The sequence below is a fragment of the Dipteris shenzhenensis genome, chromosome 13 (assembly GCF_047967505.1).
Source record: "Dipteris shenzhenensis isolate YYH24624 ecotype China chromosome 13, Dip_SZ_1.0, whole genome shotgun sequence".
Lineage (NCBI taxonomy): Eukaryota > Viridiplantae > Streptophyta > Polypodiopsida > Gleicheniales > Dipteridaceae > Dipteris > Dipteris shenzhenensis.
The window spans coordinates 19,093,464-19,109,546 of record NC_141608.1 but is presented as its reverse complement, the minus strand read 5'-3'; the positions used below and the strand labels follow the sequence as shown (position 1 = coordinate 19,109,546).

Genomic DNA, 16,083 nt, shown 5'->3' with positions numbered 1-16,083 from the left:
CATGCAGGATCATCAAGGGAGAATGATAAACTCATCATTGAGCTGAAATCCGAAAATGCCCAACTAAGGAAGGAAATGAAGGCACTACAAGCCAATGTTAGTGGAAAACACGATGAAATTACACAGCAAATCACAAAGGGGAAGGCTGACATGCTAGCATGGAAGGATGTGGTCAAAAAGGGTACAACAGCCCCCAAGAGGGAGCTAATTTCTGAAACCCTAGAGGAGAAAAAGAGACAGAATAGCAAAGATTGAATGTACTAGTGCGAGGGTTAGATGTAGGAGACACTCCAATGGGAGATGCAAAAGCTTTATTTGAGAAAATGGAGATAAATCTTACATGCGATTCAACCTGGAGCGTTGGGAAAGAAGACATGCCCGAGAGACCTATGGTTATCAAAATGAGGACAGCCACAGACAGATCCAATCTCCTAGAGGTGAGGGCACGATTGAAGGGGACTAGAATCTTTCTAGATGATGACCTAACACTACTACAGCAAGAACACAGAAGAGAGGGCATGGTCAAGGTTATGGCTGCGAGACAAGAAGGAAAGTGGGCTGTGTACCGAGATGGAAAAATCATTATTCGGGACAGAAATGACAGCAAAAAGGGGACAAGTGGAGAAGTGAGCAGAAATGACAGCAAAGAGGGGACAAGTGGAGAAGTGAGCAATGCCAGCCGTGACAAGAAGAGCAAGGAGATAGTGAAAGACAATAAATGACGGTGTCTATCTGATGGAGGAAGAGACTTAGAACAGCTACGCATGGCTGTATGGAATTGCAATGGCACGCTTTGGTCCAATCCAAGGGGGTTCCTAGAGACATATGCTGACCGAGATGTTATTTTTTACACAAAGACACATGAGAGCCCAAAGAGAGGGCTGCCCGATGTGGTGGGCTACACATGGGAGTCGACCCATAGGAAAGAAACCCGGAGAAGGAACGGAGTCCGTGGATAAGGAGGGGTAGCTGTCCTATTCAGAGCACATCTGAGACCATGCATATCCACAGTACAGAGAGAGGAGCATGCACGATACACATGGATACGACAGCCACCAGAGGCCCGTGCACTTTACATAGCAGTATGTTACTTTCCCCCAGATGGTTCCCCTTATGCAGCTGAGGTCACGACAGACAGACATAACCCATTTGAGACGATCCATGACAACATCATTGAATTCTCTAGAATTGGGGACATTCTCCTTCTAGGGGACTTCAATGCACGTATAGGGGATCTACAGGTGGGGCTACTAGATTTCACACACGAGAGGGACTACTAGATTTCACACATGAGAGGGACCCTCACATGATTCCAAAGCTAGATGCCACCGAAATGGGGATACTAAGACATTCCGCAGATGCCCCGAATGTGACCGAATACAGGAGACAGTTACTTGATGTAGGCACGATACATGATTTGATCATATATAACGGTCTCCAGCAATGGCCATCATCAAGAGGACTCACATGCTTTCCACACAAAGGGGGGACAAGTACAGTAGACTATCTTCTCGTCTCACTAGCCTTCACATCGAGGATATCTGACTTCACAGTGCCTCCACCCCCACTTGGAGACGATCACACATATTTGGCATTCAGTATATCAGCCGTTATACCTCACATAGATTGACGCCCCTAGAGACAGCCATGCACCCAGGTTCATTTTGATCGAGCCCTCGATCCGGTCTACACCAGTCATTTGGCTAGAGAGCTCTCTGACTTACTCGGAGATGGCGGAGACTTGGATATGACTCAAGCCTCAGACACACTTGTTACCGTTATACGAGATGCTGCCAGTAGATCCTTCCCCACGACCCGACCCAGACAGGCACGTGAGGGGAAGATGCCACAAAACTCATGGTTTGATGATGAGTGCAGGGCGGCCAAAGCACACCGCACACTGGAATAGGCATTAGATCACATGCCTACACATGAGGCACAAAGGATCCTCCGCCGACTGACACGCCGTAAGAGACGAGCTTTCCTTTCACACAGAATGGAGGATATCATCAGCTGATTTCGAGGAGTGACCACACTACTGGATGGGGGTTCTTGATAGAGAGGAAGCTGCCTATCCCTATCACGGACCCATCTACGTGGCACACTTATGCATGCTCCGTATATGATGTCCCCGATCAGGCTCAGCCCGATATGTCATCTATGCCGAGGCCCACGCATTGTTATCTATTCACTACACGGAATATACAGGATGCACTGCGACAGCTGAGGGACTACGGACGGAACACTTTGCACATGGCCATGAGGTTTTAGCCCCGATCCTAGCACGGATGTTTAATCACGCAGTATGCCACGGCTTCCCACATACTTGGTGCACCACCACCATAGTCCCGATACACAAAGCAAGAGATCCCATGGACACAGGGAAGTATCGCACTCTCATGATTGGCCACACATTGGCCAAGATCTATGGGTCAATACTAGAGAGTTACTTAGCAACCACACAGAGCTCCATGGGTAGCCAGCACTAGGGCAGGGGGGGTTTCGGATCTACTAGATTTAAGTTTCCCATGTTTCGTCTTTGTCCTTCTCACCTTCACACTCAAAGTCACGACTTTCAAAAACAAAACATGGCTTCATGATGATCATCTTCAATGTGCCATGTTGCATCACGTAATCATCGAACTTGAAGTGAAAGCAAAAATCATATGAAAACACAAAAGCATATATTGCAATACAATACAACGGTACAAAAGCATAAGTACAAGTAGAATAAATAAAAACTCTGGTGTAGAATAGCTCTAGGGTAGGATTACCTCTCATACGTTGACTTAGTGTGCTAAAAGTACTAAATAGTACTAAACACTACTAACTCGCCAACAAGGGCCTACCAAGGTAGATATACTAAGGTAAATATATGCTATGACCCCCCCCCCCCCCCCCCGGCACCCTTTTCTATAAGATGGCTGATGTACTCCAAAAACATCTCAAATATACCCGGAATGGATACCATGGTTGCATATATTTGTCCAATAAGTACATAGCAATCTATGGAAATACAAGGGTGGCCGTATCAAGTCACAAATGGAATCAAGTGTAAAGCTTGCTGAAAAGCTTCAAACTTGGGTTGTGATAATGATATCTGCCAAATTGTCTTGTGTTGGAACATAAGACAAATTACACGAAATGGTCGAAGCTATTTGACTGTCAATGTAGATAATTGTGGGAGATACTTTACCAACATCAATATCTACAAGTAGTTTCTTGAGCCATATACATTCTATAGTAGTTGTAAAAGTTGTGACGTACTCAACATCACAACTCGAAGTAGCAGTTGTAGGTTGTTTTTACTAAACCACAATCTACATGAAGTGCAAAGCATAGAACACTTAACACTATGTGACACTCTACTGTCATCACATATTGCCCAATCATTATTTTTGTTAAAGCACTCACAATAAGAGAAGAACCGAGGATGTAAAGACGTCGCAAGGTTTGAGTGCCTTTTTAAGTATCGAAAGATGTGTTTCATTGCCTGCCAACGTTGTGTCCTCGTACTATGCATGAATTTTCTCAACTCAAAGACAGCATATTGAAGATCAGACTATGTGTGGCATAAATAGAACAAGCATCCAACAGGCTGCTGTTAAAGATTGACATCAAAAGGCTCGTTTGCATCTTCTGAAGAGAAACGGAAACCAAATTCCCAAGGATGAATGTATTTCGACTGACTCATCATAATGACGCCCTCTACATGAGCAAATTGAATGCCAAGATAATAATGGGGTGGGCCCGAATCTGTCATTTCAGATTATTTCTGCAAATCAGCCTTAAAGGCTGCAATATGCTGAGCAAACAATCCAGTAAAGAGCATATCATCAACAACATCAAGATCAGCAAATTTGCATCATGCTTTTGGGCATAAAGCGTACTTTCTGTTGGGCTGTTCTGAAAACCAAGGCTGAGTACATGAGCAAATATCTTGTCATACCAAGCCCAGGGTGATATCATCCACTAAAAGCTGTCCACACTGGACACACATCACTGTGAACCAATTGCAACTTGCAGGCTGCACCTACACTTCCACCTTTGGGAAAGGATGAACGACGCATCGTACCACTTAAGGGTCCCTCAAAAACATGTTTTTATAATGCATGCATCTTAGGAAGATCAACAACCATACCCTATGAATGTAACTAACCAAACTACAGTAAATTGAAAGTCTGAATGGCTCAGTGCTTACCTGAGTGTCCACAATGACTGAGTCATCCAGTACAAGTACCTCTCTGATTGTTTCTTCTTCTTTTCAGATTGAATGCGCTTATTGCACCACTCGGAAATGTCATAGCTAGATTTTCTGCAGTAATTGCACCTCTTCATTATCTTTTGAGGATTTTTATTAGCACCAAATATGCTACCAGCATCGTTTTTGGGTTTCCCAGTTTGCTCTTTCCTTTGCCCTTGAGATGGGCGGCAAATGCTTGATCTATTATTAATAGAGGTAGCCCTGTTTGCACGGCCTTGCTCCTCCTGTAACAACAAAGTGACTAGCTGGTCAAAATTGTGGTGGTTGGGATTGTCCACAGCACCAACCTCAATGTAGTTGCAAACCTTGGTAAGAATCTCAGCAGAACTCAACGACCAGTCAACAGCAGTCAAACTTTGACTAGAGCAGAGAAATTCTTCACCAAAAAACGTGTCGGCCAGTCAACAGTTGACTACAGCAGAGTAATTCTGCACCCAAACTGGTCAGCCAGCAGCATCCATCTCTTTGTACGGGCATACGATTCTGTACAGCTGTATACACTTGTACTGACAGCTCTCAAAATAGGGGTCGGCAGCCTATGTGAAGAAGAAACATCAATTCTGTTGTAAATGGCAGGCAGAGTGTGTACAGTCAACACTTTGTTATGGCACAATGCCACACTTCTGTAACAGTCCTGTTTCTGCTGCTGGTCGAACAGATATAAAGCATCAAATGTCAGCCAGAGACAGTCATTTCTAGTCGGGCAGGGCTGAGACACCAGGCAATGGCATTAGCGCTAAAAAACGGCAGCGCCCAGTTGAAAAAGCCCCGAAACAGGGCAGATCTGAAGCAGCAACTTTGGAGATAAAAAAACACCGGGCTATTCAGGGCTGAGCGACCCCTGAATGGAAGCTTCAGACAGGGTAGAGATGGAGTAAATAGGATAGGCCTAAGCTAGGCGATGACCTGAGCAACGGCACCCTGAGAATCCGAACCCTTGCTGAAAGTACCTACAGCTGTGCCTAAACAACGACAGCAGGCAGATCTAGTCAAGGAGACTTGAGCAAATTGAAAGTGCCAAGTGCCACACTGCAGTGACCTGCCTGATACCACTGTTAAGAAGCGGAAGCAGGAAGCAGAAGAAAAACGCAGAAGTCTATAGTGCAGTACAGTACCAATCTTAGGGAGTACAAGTAAAATATATAAAAGCCCTAGTGTAGGACAGGGTAGAACTGACTGTCATATGCTGACTTAGTTTACTAATTGTCATATCTGAGAGTGATAAACAGTACTAAATACTCTAACTGTCATACAAGGCCATACAAGGGCAGATATATGCCACACTCTGCTAGCTACATTTTTATGAAAATCTATTCCTCCATGGCTGCCTGTCAGCCTGCTAGTATTTGTCAGCTTTGTAGGCCAGCGAGTGAACACTATTCCATATGTGATGAGTCTTTATGGTGGACAAAAGAGCTTTTGTCATAACTACCAGGGTTTAGCTGATTTTTTACAAGAAAGCACAAAAATTCTGCACCTTTTCCTCCGCCTAAAATTCAAGATTACCACTTTTGCCCTGTGACTTTGATAAGATGTGGCAGGCATACCTTTCATTGCTCAGCCAACACTCTCACGAGCTTCTGCTTGGAAAGGTACCGCAATAATTTATCAAACCCCCAGACTCCAAGCCAAATAATTTTTCATAATGATCGATTCCTGGCTGTAATGCGTGCAGCACACCACACTCAGGATCTCCATTATAGGCATGCTGCAAATTACAACCATGTTCACCATCAGCACTTACACTTGAAAAGACTATGCATCCCATGTACAGCCAAAGTCCCAAAACACAGCACCTTATTTATTTGAGAAACATCTTGATGATCGCTGCAAGGGAATGGCTTTTAACAACATGGAAGAACCTTGAAATATCATCATCTGCACCTCTGATCCAAACCGCTGAAGCTGTAACATGACCCCACAGGCTTGTAAGGAAGCACAGTCTTGCAGTACAATCAAACACAAAAAACCAAACAGTATCACCAATAACATTGGGAACCTACTCCAAAGCCTCTTAATGAGATGAAGCAATGATCAACATCTTAATCATGAACCATTTCAAGGAAGTTATATTTTCATATATGAAAGGAAATAAACCTGCCCATCATGAAGCTTAGAAAAGCCAAACTTATTTGTCCAGATGCCTTCTGCCCCTTCAGCAGCAGGCAGGATAAGATGCTCAACTTCTAAGAGGGTGAGTAGGCGTTCAATACTTGACATCAGTATTTGAAAATACCCCTGAATATTAAAAATACATATGTTCATCAGAGAGGGCAATCAAGACTAGGCATGATTCAGGGACCGTAAAAAGCACCCATTAAAACCCCATACAGTTACAAGCAGAATTACCTGCCCACGATTAGCAGAACTCGTTGCCACTAGCGGCATCTCTGCAAATTGGCGCCCAAAAACTCGGATTATTGCAGCTGACACAACCGTTTCCCTGCAGAGAATTGTGCTCAAGTCCATGAGATAACTGAACATAGCATTCCTCAAACTTATACGTACCACCCAAATTAAGGTTACAGAAAAAGTATCCAGATTGCAACAAAGGCCCCTTAAACAAAGCATTCCTCAAACTTTTATGTACCACCAAATTAAAGTTACAAAAGAACGATAGAGATTGCAACAAAGACTTACTTCCACTTGAGGACAGCACAATACATGCCACCAAAATCTTGATCCCTTATACTTCGGCTGCAGCTTGCAAACAAGACAGTTAATAAGCCATCGAGCCAACAAGACATTTCAGCTATTGGACAGGTAATCAATAGATACCACTGTTCATGTTGGAAAATGATCAGAGCTTTCAACCTGTAAACCATAAGAGAGATAAGATCCCGTCCCGACGTTGCATCCACAATTGGATCAAAGCTCTCCTGCAAAAGATGTCTGCTTGTCAGATAATTGTAGTAGGTAATGACTATAAATACACAAGCAAACATTCAAAAAATATGTGCACAAGCACACATAGCATGCACACACATGCATACCTGTAGGAAAATGCACATGTGTCTCATATCCTTGTTTTGAGTCATACATCGATTATCATCCCTCTTCAAGTTGCTCTAGTTAAGCTTACACTTAAAGTTGTCCAAGCATGAGCAAGACTTCATGTGTCATTATTATTAAAATTACCCAACATTAAGATGTTCAGAACAGTCAGCATCCCAGAAAGGGATTGAGTTTAGGCTAATAAAACTTTGGGGCTCTTTGCTTTGCTCTGTATTCTACATTTGCCGACTAGGCCCCTCGTATTCTTGATTGGTTAAGGCAAATAATCCTGAAATCCTTTGGACAATGGGTACATTTGCACAACTTTTGCTCCATATATGAAAAGAAGCGTACAGTGACATCAAAGAAACGAGGGACCACCCTGTCCAACTCAAAGAGCACTACCAAAGTGTCTTCAGCTAACGTGGCTCCATAGAATAAGGCTTAGCCTCATGATAGCCAAGTGACTTCTCATAGGCAAGGGGGGTCGACAAATGAAAAGAGAGAGACATGTCATAACAGTTCATTCCAAAGCTCTTCTCATCAATGTTTCTTCAAAGATACTCTGTAACCTAAGGGGATGACAATGCTTTCAACGTATTGTAAGAACATATCATCCCCATGTTTTGTAAATGCAAGGTGCGGTCGGTAGTATCACACTCTCAATGTCTTTTTGGTGTGCTTTTGGCCAGAGCAAAGAATGGATAGAAATATTTCGTGTGTCCATTCTATTTCTCAAGGTAAGTGTTCACGATGCTCAACGATACTTTTTTTGTAAACAAGAATATCGCCAACAAACTTCGAACTTCTCGATATATGGGCGTAGTATATCATCCATAGGCATGACGAACGTAGCCTAAGCATTGGTAAGCCTAAATGGCATTAATAAACTTTGTAATGTTCAAACCTGCCTCTAAAGGTGATTTTATGCACATCCTCAATTCTAATCCGAACTTGATGGTAGCCACTCTTAAGACCTATCTTGTTGCTCCATGTAATGCATCTAGCAAATCATCAATCCGAGCCATCAGATATCTAGTGATATTATTCAATCTTCTGTAATATATACAAAGACGAATGGTATTATCCTTCTTCTTCTTCAATATTGTCGAGGCAGAAGGTGAGAAACTGGGCTGAATCTGCCCCAACTTGAGCTATTCTTCTAGTTGACTTCGCACCTCAACTTCTTTAGTAAAATTCAGTCTATTGAGGGCCTATTAACAAGTTTTGCTCCCGAAATAATTTCAATCTTATGTTGAACACTGGTAATCCATAAAGCATATCACCCCTAAAACAATCAAAAAACTCCTCTGGGATCTAATCAACCAACTTGGCCATTTCCCCGAAGCCTCAATGCTAGTCGACGGACCACCAATCGACTCTACCAATGCAGTACAAAGAAATAAAAAGATGAGCCACGAGCGAGTCTTGACCATGATGTAGGAGCACCAATAAAGAAGCAAGGAATCAACGCCTTCACAATTCAAGGAGCAAGTGCAAGAGCAAAGCTATGAGTGAGGCAACCCTTGCCTCAGGAGCACCCAAGACAACAAGCCCCAAGTCTCAACGTGCCTCTAATTGAGGGCGATCCATAAGCTTAGAGGAATGACACACCAAGTCTAAATAGGTGTCTAAAGACAAGAGATACACGCGACTCGAGAAACCAAGAAGCCTCGCCTCATGGGTGACCACAAAGAATGAACACATTATGCTTCAAAGGAATACAAGGCAAAGAATATGGATATGTGTATGGCAATAACTCTTCCGAATTTTTTCGAACTTCCATTACGAATACTAACGGACCTTGAGGCAAATCCTTTTCACCTAATAAATGGCTAGATTCTTCCTAGAATGCCATGCCTTTCTTAGGTCTATATCTACTTGAGCAAATATCTAAATGAATGCCCAAACTCAACCTCTAAAAACACAACATAGTGCAGTTTCGATCTCATGATAGTCACTCATAAGGTTGAAAACCATAAACTCCATCACGCATAGCAGGGACTAGCTACGATGACATCCCCACTGACATCATCAGTGCCCAGCAGTGGGTGTAGACCATAGTATAAACATATGCTCTCACACATATAAATCCACACACCCACATATACTTGAGCATTCGTTTATACAAAGTCTTCGTACTACGTTTCTATTGGCACTCTGGAGGTGAAGGGCATACTCAGCCATGATGAAGGCTAGCACTAAAGGAGAAGGCTAATTAAAAAGTAGTCCAACATCTCTTCATTCAAGCTACAACTGCTTGTGAAGACTAAACAATTTCATTTTAGTCTCCCAGAGATTGAGACAGAGGAGCATCTCTTTTGCGTATGCCCAGCCTACTACTAGATCCAAGGACATTACCACTGCCTCTTTCAGGAGAGACATCACTTTGGTCCACTCTCACGAGACTAATCCATTTCCAGGACGAGGTCTACATTGGGCTCTATCTGATTGAGATGAGATGGCATAGAGGTGCGCTACTACGATCAATCAAACAGTAGCAGACAAGTACAGCATCACAAGCTTTGGAGGCCGACCGAGCACATCGACGTGTCACAAACTTCTAGGCTTTTGAGTCGACTCCAGGACACAATGAGGTGGAGGAGGAGTTAGCTGACCTGCGAGCGCTACGGATCAGTGGAGAGAGACAACACGATACTGCCGAGTGAGGAACGCAATCCACACACAACACGGAGAGTAACCAGGCCTCACACCATCGAGGTCCGACCTATCTCCGCATTCCTCTGAGGCGATCGCCCGAGACGAGGAGTCACTCTTGATATAGCCCATCGGATATAGAAGTGGAGGAGACCACGCCCTTCGCCACAGCACGAGACAACTCCAGATCTGAGAGATCTTCACGACCCATCGGAGAGAGACTACCGTGCCGGGTTTCGATTTCTGATTCAGCTCTGGACTCTCATTTTTGCTTGATTGATCTTTTGAGGCTTGAGATCTATAGCTATAGCTTGGTTTAGCATAGCAATTAGCAAGGGCCCTAGCGTGCCCTTTGCTTCAGCCCTTTGAGGCTTGTATGAGTTTCCAGTCTATATAGGTGTACTTTGTCCCATAGGCCCGCGAGGCCTTCCGCGGACGTTAATGTTTCTTTCTTTCTTTCTTTCTTTCTTTCTATCTACTAGAATGTGTGGTTGTCTCTACTTCTTCTAAAAGAGTTTGGCTTATGACCTTGAGCTATGTTCCTAGCTGTGGCATTTCACTCAGTAAGCATTTGTAGCACCTCTGACTTAGAGTGTGTAGTACCGCTTACACATATTGTTGTTATTGTTATTGCTCAAATACAAGATCCTATTTTATTACGGTATTAGAGACTCAATTGGTGTATCTACCGCGTATTGTATGTGTGCGCACTTACGTACATTGCATATGATACACATGCAGCTAGACACACTACACTTGCAGGGAGTCCGGACACATGCACACATGTGTACACGAGTACACAATCATATTCAACTGCAGGGAGTCCGGACACATGCACACATGTGTACACGAGTACACAATCATATTCAACTGCACAAAAAGCTAGCATGCCACTTCCATCACTTTTCCCTTCTCCATGTGTTTTTCATCCCTTGCAGAGCCTGCTGCAGCTCTCTCTGTGAATGGAACTTTGCTGATATGTCCCCCTGTGGCTACCAGCACTTGGCTTCCAAACCTCCCTCTGGTCTTGCCTGCTCTAATACTCCTTGTCTGGTGCTTGTTGACTGGCCCAAACTTCCTCTAGACACCTCCAAGGGCCTCTAGTGCTGCCCGCCTCCCACAGGTGCTGTCATTCCCAGTAACGACTGCTTGGTCCCTCAACCTGGCCTAAGCTCCACACTGCATCTCACCCCGGCCACAGAAAGCTTTCCCAGTTTTCTATTCCGCTCTTTGAGCAAGTGACCTAGTAAGCACTGTCGAAAACAACAATCGGTAAACGTTTGCATGGAAACCTGGTGGTACAAGCTGACCTGTGAAATGTAAGGGCTGGGCTACTCTACAGTCCTGAGTGTTGAAGAAATAAATTTGTCCTTTCAGTAGGCAGGCCATTCAGACTTGTCAATGCGGACAACTCAACTAGTCATTGATGTGCATACAATTAATCTTCTCTCATGTACCATGCTCAATTTTCAATTCTTACATTCATCTTTGGATAAGTTGGATTGCAAATTTTCAGTTCATGTGACATGAATACTTTCTGTAATTTTGAAGAATTGATTCTCTAAAAAGCGACACTACATGTGATACCTTCTGAGAGGTGTTCCGTGGGGAACACTCAGCCTCACACTTGTTTCAAATTCTTAAAGAGGACTGTAAATTCCCCCGGACTGTGTAAGTGAATGAAAGTGCAAATTAACTTCTCTCAAAATCTCTCGACAATTCTCCCTCCCTACCATTTATACATGATCCTTGTCCTAAAATCAACCACTCTATATCCCCCCCCTTTTCCCCAAAGGAACGCGTCCACTAATAAACACATTTTAATTACGTAGCTTGGGCACCAGTGACCAATTTGATACAGATGAGTCAACAATCACTCTGTGTGCATGAGAGCCCTATTTTGTGGCGTGAATATTCTACGGGCTTGCTTCAACAAAGCAGTTTGTGCAAGCCTCCACAACGGCGTTTGAATCCATTGTCTTCTCCAATACATAGCTCTAGTTTCTCTCATCACAGGACCGATCTTTGGAACAAACAGACCCAGTAACTAAAGAAAAGCAGAGAAAGACCAAGATAAAAGACTTAAAAATCAATCAAACCTAAACGGAAGTGGAAGGAAAGAAAACAGAAAGTGCAAAGATCTTCTGTAAACAATTTCGCATTTGAATATACTTCCAGAGATAAAAACAAAGAGTAATGCTCACTGTAAATATGGTCGCAGCTTCGGACAGTATCCTGCCATTCTGAGGGTCGCCCCTTCTACCATGAAGCAGCTGCCAAGTAAACTCGCAGTCCAGAGGATTTACCTGTTCTGGAACAAATTTCTGCTGCTTCTTTTCAAGCACCCAGCTGCAGATGCTCTTATCTACAGGTTCTGGTCCATTTAAGACAAGAGCTTCAAGAATACTATGAATGCGAGTGCATTCAGCACTGCAGAACCACTCTCCTGCAGGCAGTTCCTGCAACCAGACAAATTGATAAGCTTCTCCGTGCACTGAATAATGAGACGAACACTTCTTATGAGCAAAAGATTGCTCAATAGCTGCTTGGCCTTCATTCTGACTTTCCCACAAAAGTAGTTAAAACTCTTGGTACTTGGAGAGGAAATCATTTATGTAAACCCTTTAAAAGTAACTACCAGAATTGAGATGAAAAAAGTATCTACCTGCAAATCTGCTACCCCCTTTTCTTTCATGCAGCCCACATGGTATTCTCTCTCACACTGCAGATATAGCCAGCAGAGTCATTTGAGCAGTAAAATCTTTAAGTGGCAAAAACATTTACATACAACAGTGTCTCTGAAGAAAATTTGTAAGCCACTAATGGACACTTACTTGGTCACATAGCATAATTGTCTTTGCGCCAAATCCTGATTTTAGGAAATCACCATTCCTAAACATAATTTCATACAGTCATACACTTGCATTAGCATGAGAGTGCAGTAAAAATATAATCGCAAGTACAGCATCATAATAAAAGGTCCTAATTTATTGACAGAGCAACACCTTGCAGTTTTGCTTCAATAAGCTGACAGATAAAGCCAATACATCAAAAAGAGTTTGCAGCCATAGCATGCACAACCGTACACTTCCATTAGCATCAGATGCACCAAAAAGATTCTCACAAGTAATTGTTAGAGACTCACTGTTCCCACCTGTGAGCCCCCGTTTTGTGGGGACAAGGGGCAGTGAGGGTAATGTTGGGGTAAAGGCACATTGCCAACCCTTCATTAAAGATAGGACACCTATGACTGTCTTAAGACAGTCATAGGGTAAACCTAATCCTAATAAAACAAATAAGTTTGTGGTGTGGCTCATCACTTCACACCCACACACCTGGAGTCTTCTCTCTCTCTCACTCTCTCACTCTTGCTCTTCTTCCCCCTTCAGCTCCTTACAACTGGTATCAGAGCCTTACGGACCTCTCCCCTTGACCTCTCCCCTTCTACCTCTACAGTGCCGTACAGACGTACGACGTCCGTACAGCCGTACGGAAGGGCGCGTGGGCACGGGATCGTCGCGGGCTGTGGCGAGAACACCGGAGCAGAGCGGGTGCGAGCGCGGTCATCGAGCGGGCGCGGGCGCAGTCATCTAGCAGGCGCAGGCGGGCGCGGGCCTTTTTGCATAGCAGCTGCTAGCTGCAGCTCGAGGCGCCGCATCAAGCCAGCAGCTGCATAGCAGCTGCTACTAGCTGCTAAGCCTCTCGAGGCGTCGCACAGCCTACTCCAAGGGCAGCCGTACGGACTGCTGTACAACCGTACGAACGACGCCGCCACATTTTTCGACTGTTTTTTTTTTCGGGGATTCCGTACAGGAGCCGTACATCTGTACGGATCTCCACAGCGCAGGTACAGGGAGCTGCTCCCTACTTTTGCAGCAGGAGTACATTTTCTTTGCTTGGGGAAGAAAAAGAGGTGAAAGCGCATTCTGCTCTTCATTCCTCTTGATTCAGGGTCTTTTTCAGTTCACCAAACTGTGTTATCTTGACAGTACAGCAAGTACTTTCATTCATCTCGTGCTCGAGGTGAAGAGAACCACAGTGTGTGGTTGATTGCACAGCTATTTTGTTCTAGGAAGGTAATGCCTTGATTTTGCAAGAGGACATATGCTTTTACTGGGTTTGAATCTCAGTTTACAGGTGAGCAGATCATAGGGCTTTTGCCCGGAAGGTGATGCATTGTATGCCTTGAGGCAGTGTGGAGCAAGAGAGCACACATTTGTCTTGATTTCCGCAGTGTCGAGGTGACATTTTCTTGCAGGTCACATTCCTTGTGCCACACTCAGAGAACTTCAGTTGAGCCACGCTTGGCCAGGGCGCATCGAGTTTACTCGGTCCCTAACTGTCCTTCGTTGACAGTGCTCAAAAGGTTCCTCATTGAGTGTTTGTACGTTGGGATCTGTGTATGTCATTTCCACACAGGGCAGTATATGCATTACACTGGTGGATGATTTTGTCAGAGAGATTTTCATATTGCATGCTACCTCAGTGTTGAGGTGTTCTCCACTTGATTCAGGTGTCAGATCAAGGGGCTTTTGCCCAGACTTTGTTTGATAGCACTTGGGTTACCGACAGAGATCTTCAGATGCATTTTCTCCCCTTGGTATAAGGGTGATTGCTTGGGATTTATCCCATTTTCTGTTGCAGGTTTTGTGACAGGCTGAAGTGTCATTTTTTTTTTTGGGTGTTTGCCAAGTGGTTTATGCAATTTAACTCAGTGCAATACCTCATCTGAGGTGGGAGAAGTGATCAGTACAATCAGTACAGCAGTGTTTACAGCAGTGTTTGTGCTTTGTCAGATGATTATGCACTGTTAAGCACTTGTTGAGCAGCTGCAGCAGTCTGAAATTACTGTTTTTTATGCCTCTTTGAGCACGGTACACTGTGTCAGAAGGTACAGTATTTGCAGGGTCATTTACTGTTTTGCTGCAGATTTTCCTGACAGTAAAAACAGCACCATTGAGAGTGCTTCTGGCTCTTGAATAGAGCAGGTTTTTTTTGAGAAATCAGAATTTTTATTCAGCTTTTTTTTTACTTCCAGGGAGTCAGGTACTTTCCTTATCTGATATGGCATCAGGGGGAAGTGATTCTTCGATTCTGAACATAAAGAAACTGGAAGGAGCACACAACTATGCATTATGGGCAGAACAGTGCTTGAATGTACTTCTGTTAAAGAAGATTGCTAAGCCCATAAGGGTGAAGGGTGTCAAGCCATCTGACATGGCAGCTGATGACTGGGAAGAGCTTGATTTGTCTGCGAGGGCAGCTATCATGCTCACTATTTCAGACACTCTTGTGTTCAATGTTCAGGCTGAAAAGACCTCTTATGGTCTATGGCAAAGACTAGAAGAATTGTATGCCCAAAAGAGCTCAGCCAGTAAGGTTTATTGGCTGAAAAAGCTGGTTGATCTTCGCATGAAGGAAGGTACAGCTATGACCTCACACTTGAGTGAGTTCAATGCCATCTTTACACAGCTGATTGCACAGGGGTTGAATCTTGATGAGGAGTTCAAGGCTACTTTCTTGTTGTGTACCCTCCCTGAGAGCTGGGACACTTTCAAGACCACCCTGTCTAATTCAAATGTCACTCTTATATATGCTGATGTAGAGAGCTCTCTCCTTATGGAGGAGATGAGCAGAAAGAATAATGCGGGCAGCAAGTCTTCAAATGCTTTGCAGGTACAAGATAGAGGCAGGACTCAGCAGAAGGGGAGATCTGCTAGTAAGTCCAAATCCCGAAGTCAGTCCCGTGGTAAAAAGGATATTGAATGCTTTTATTGTGGCAAGAAGGGACATGTGAAGTCTAAGTGCTTCAAGTTCATACGGGATCAGAAAGCCAAGAAGGCTGAAACAAAGGATGCAGGAAATGCAAGCAAAGGCAAAGGCAAGGCCAAGGCAGATGATTTGGATGCAGTGAATGTTGCAGCAGAGGACAGTGACAGTGACATACATGATGTTTTATGCTCTTCTGCTGTAATAGCACATGCCTTGGTTATTGATGGTCACGACATGCACACCTGGCTCTTGGATTCAGGTGCCTCTTTTCATGTTACTCCTCATAGGGAGTGGTTTACTTCCTACACAGGTACTCATGGAGTTGTTCATCTTGGGAACAACTATGCATGTCAGATTGCAGGGATTGGCAGTGTACAGATAGTATTTCCTGATGG

The 16,083-nt window shown here is 44.0% G+C and overlaps 1 protein-coding gene across 1 annotated transcript in view; it reads right to left on the bottom strand.

Annotated features, from left to right (window-relative positions):
- The window catches only part of LOC147895124 (uncharacterized), a 59,464-nt gene that overhangs the window by 21,464 nt on the left and 21,917 nt on the right, over positions 1-16,083 (bottom strand). The window contains exons 11-19 of the mRNA XM_087383372.1: positions 12,751-12,808; positions 12,582-12,638; positions 12,121-12,375; positions 7,079-7,143; positions 6,905-6,961; positions 6,614-6,707; positions 6,362-6,502; positions 6,061-6,169; positions 5,812-5,972 (exon numbers count right to left, since the gene is read on the bottom strand). Of these exons, the coding sequence (XP_087239498.1) occupies positions 6,062-6,169; positions 6,362-6,502; positions 6,614-6,707; positions 6,905-6,961; positions 7,079-7,143; positions 12,121-12,375; positions 12,582-12,638; positions 12,751-12,808 (835 nt within the window). The 3' untranslated portion in view covers positions 5,812-5,972; position 6,061. The remainder of the gene's footprint in view (positions 1-5,811; positions 5,973-6,060; positions 6,170-6,361; positions 6,503-6,613; positions 6,708-6,904; positions 6,962-7,078; positions 7,144-12,120; positions 12,376-12,581; positions 12,639-12,750; positions 12,809-16,083) is intronic.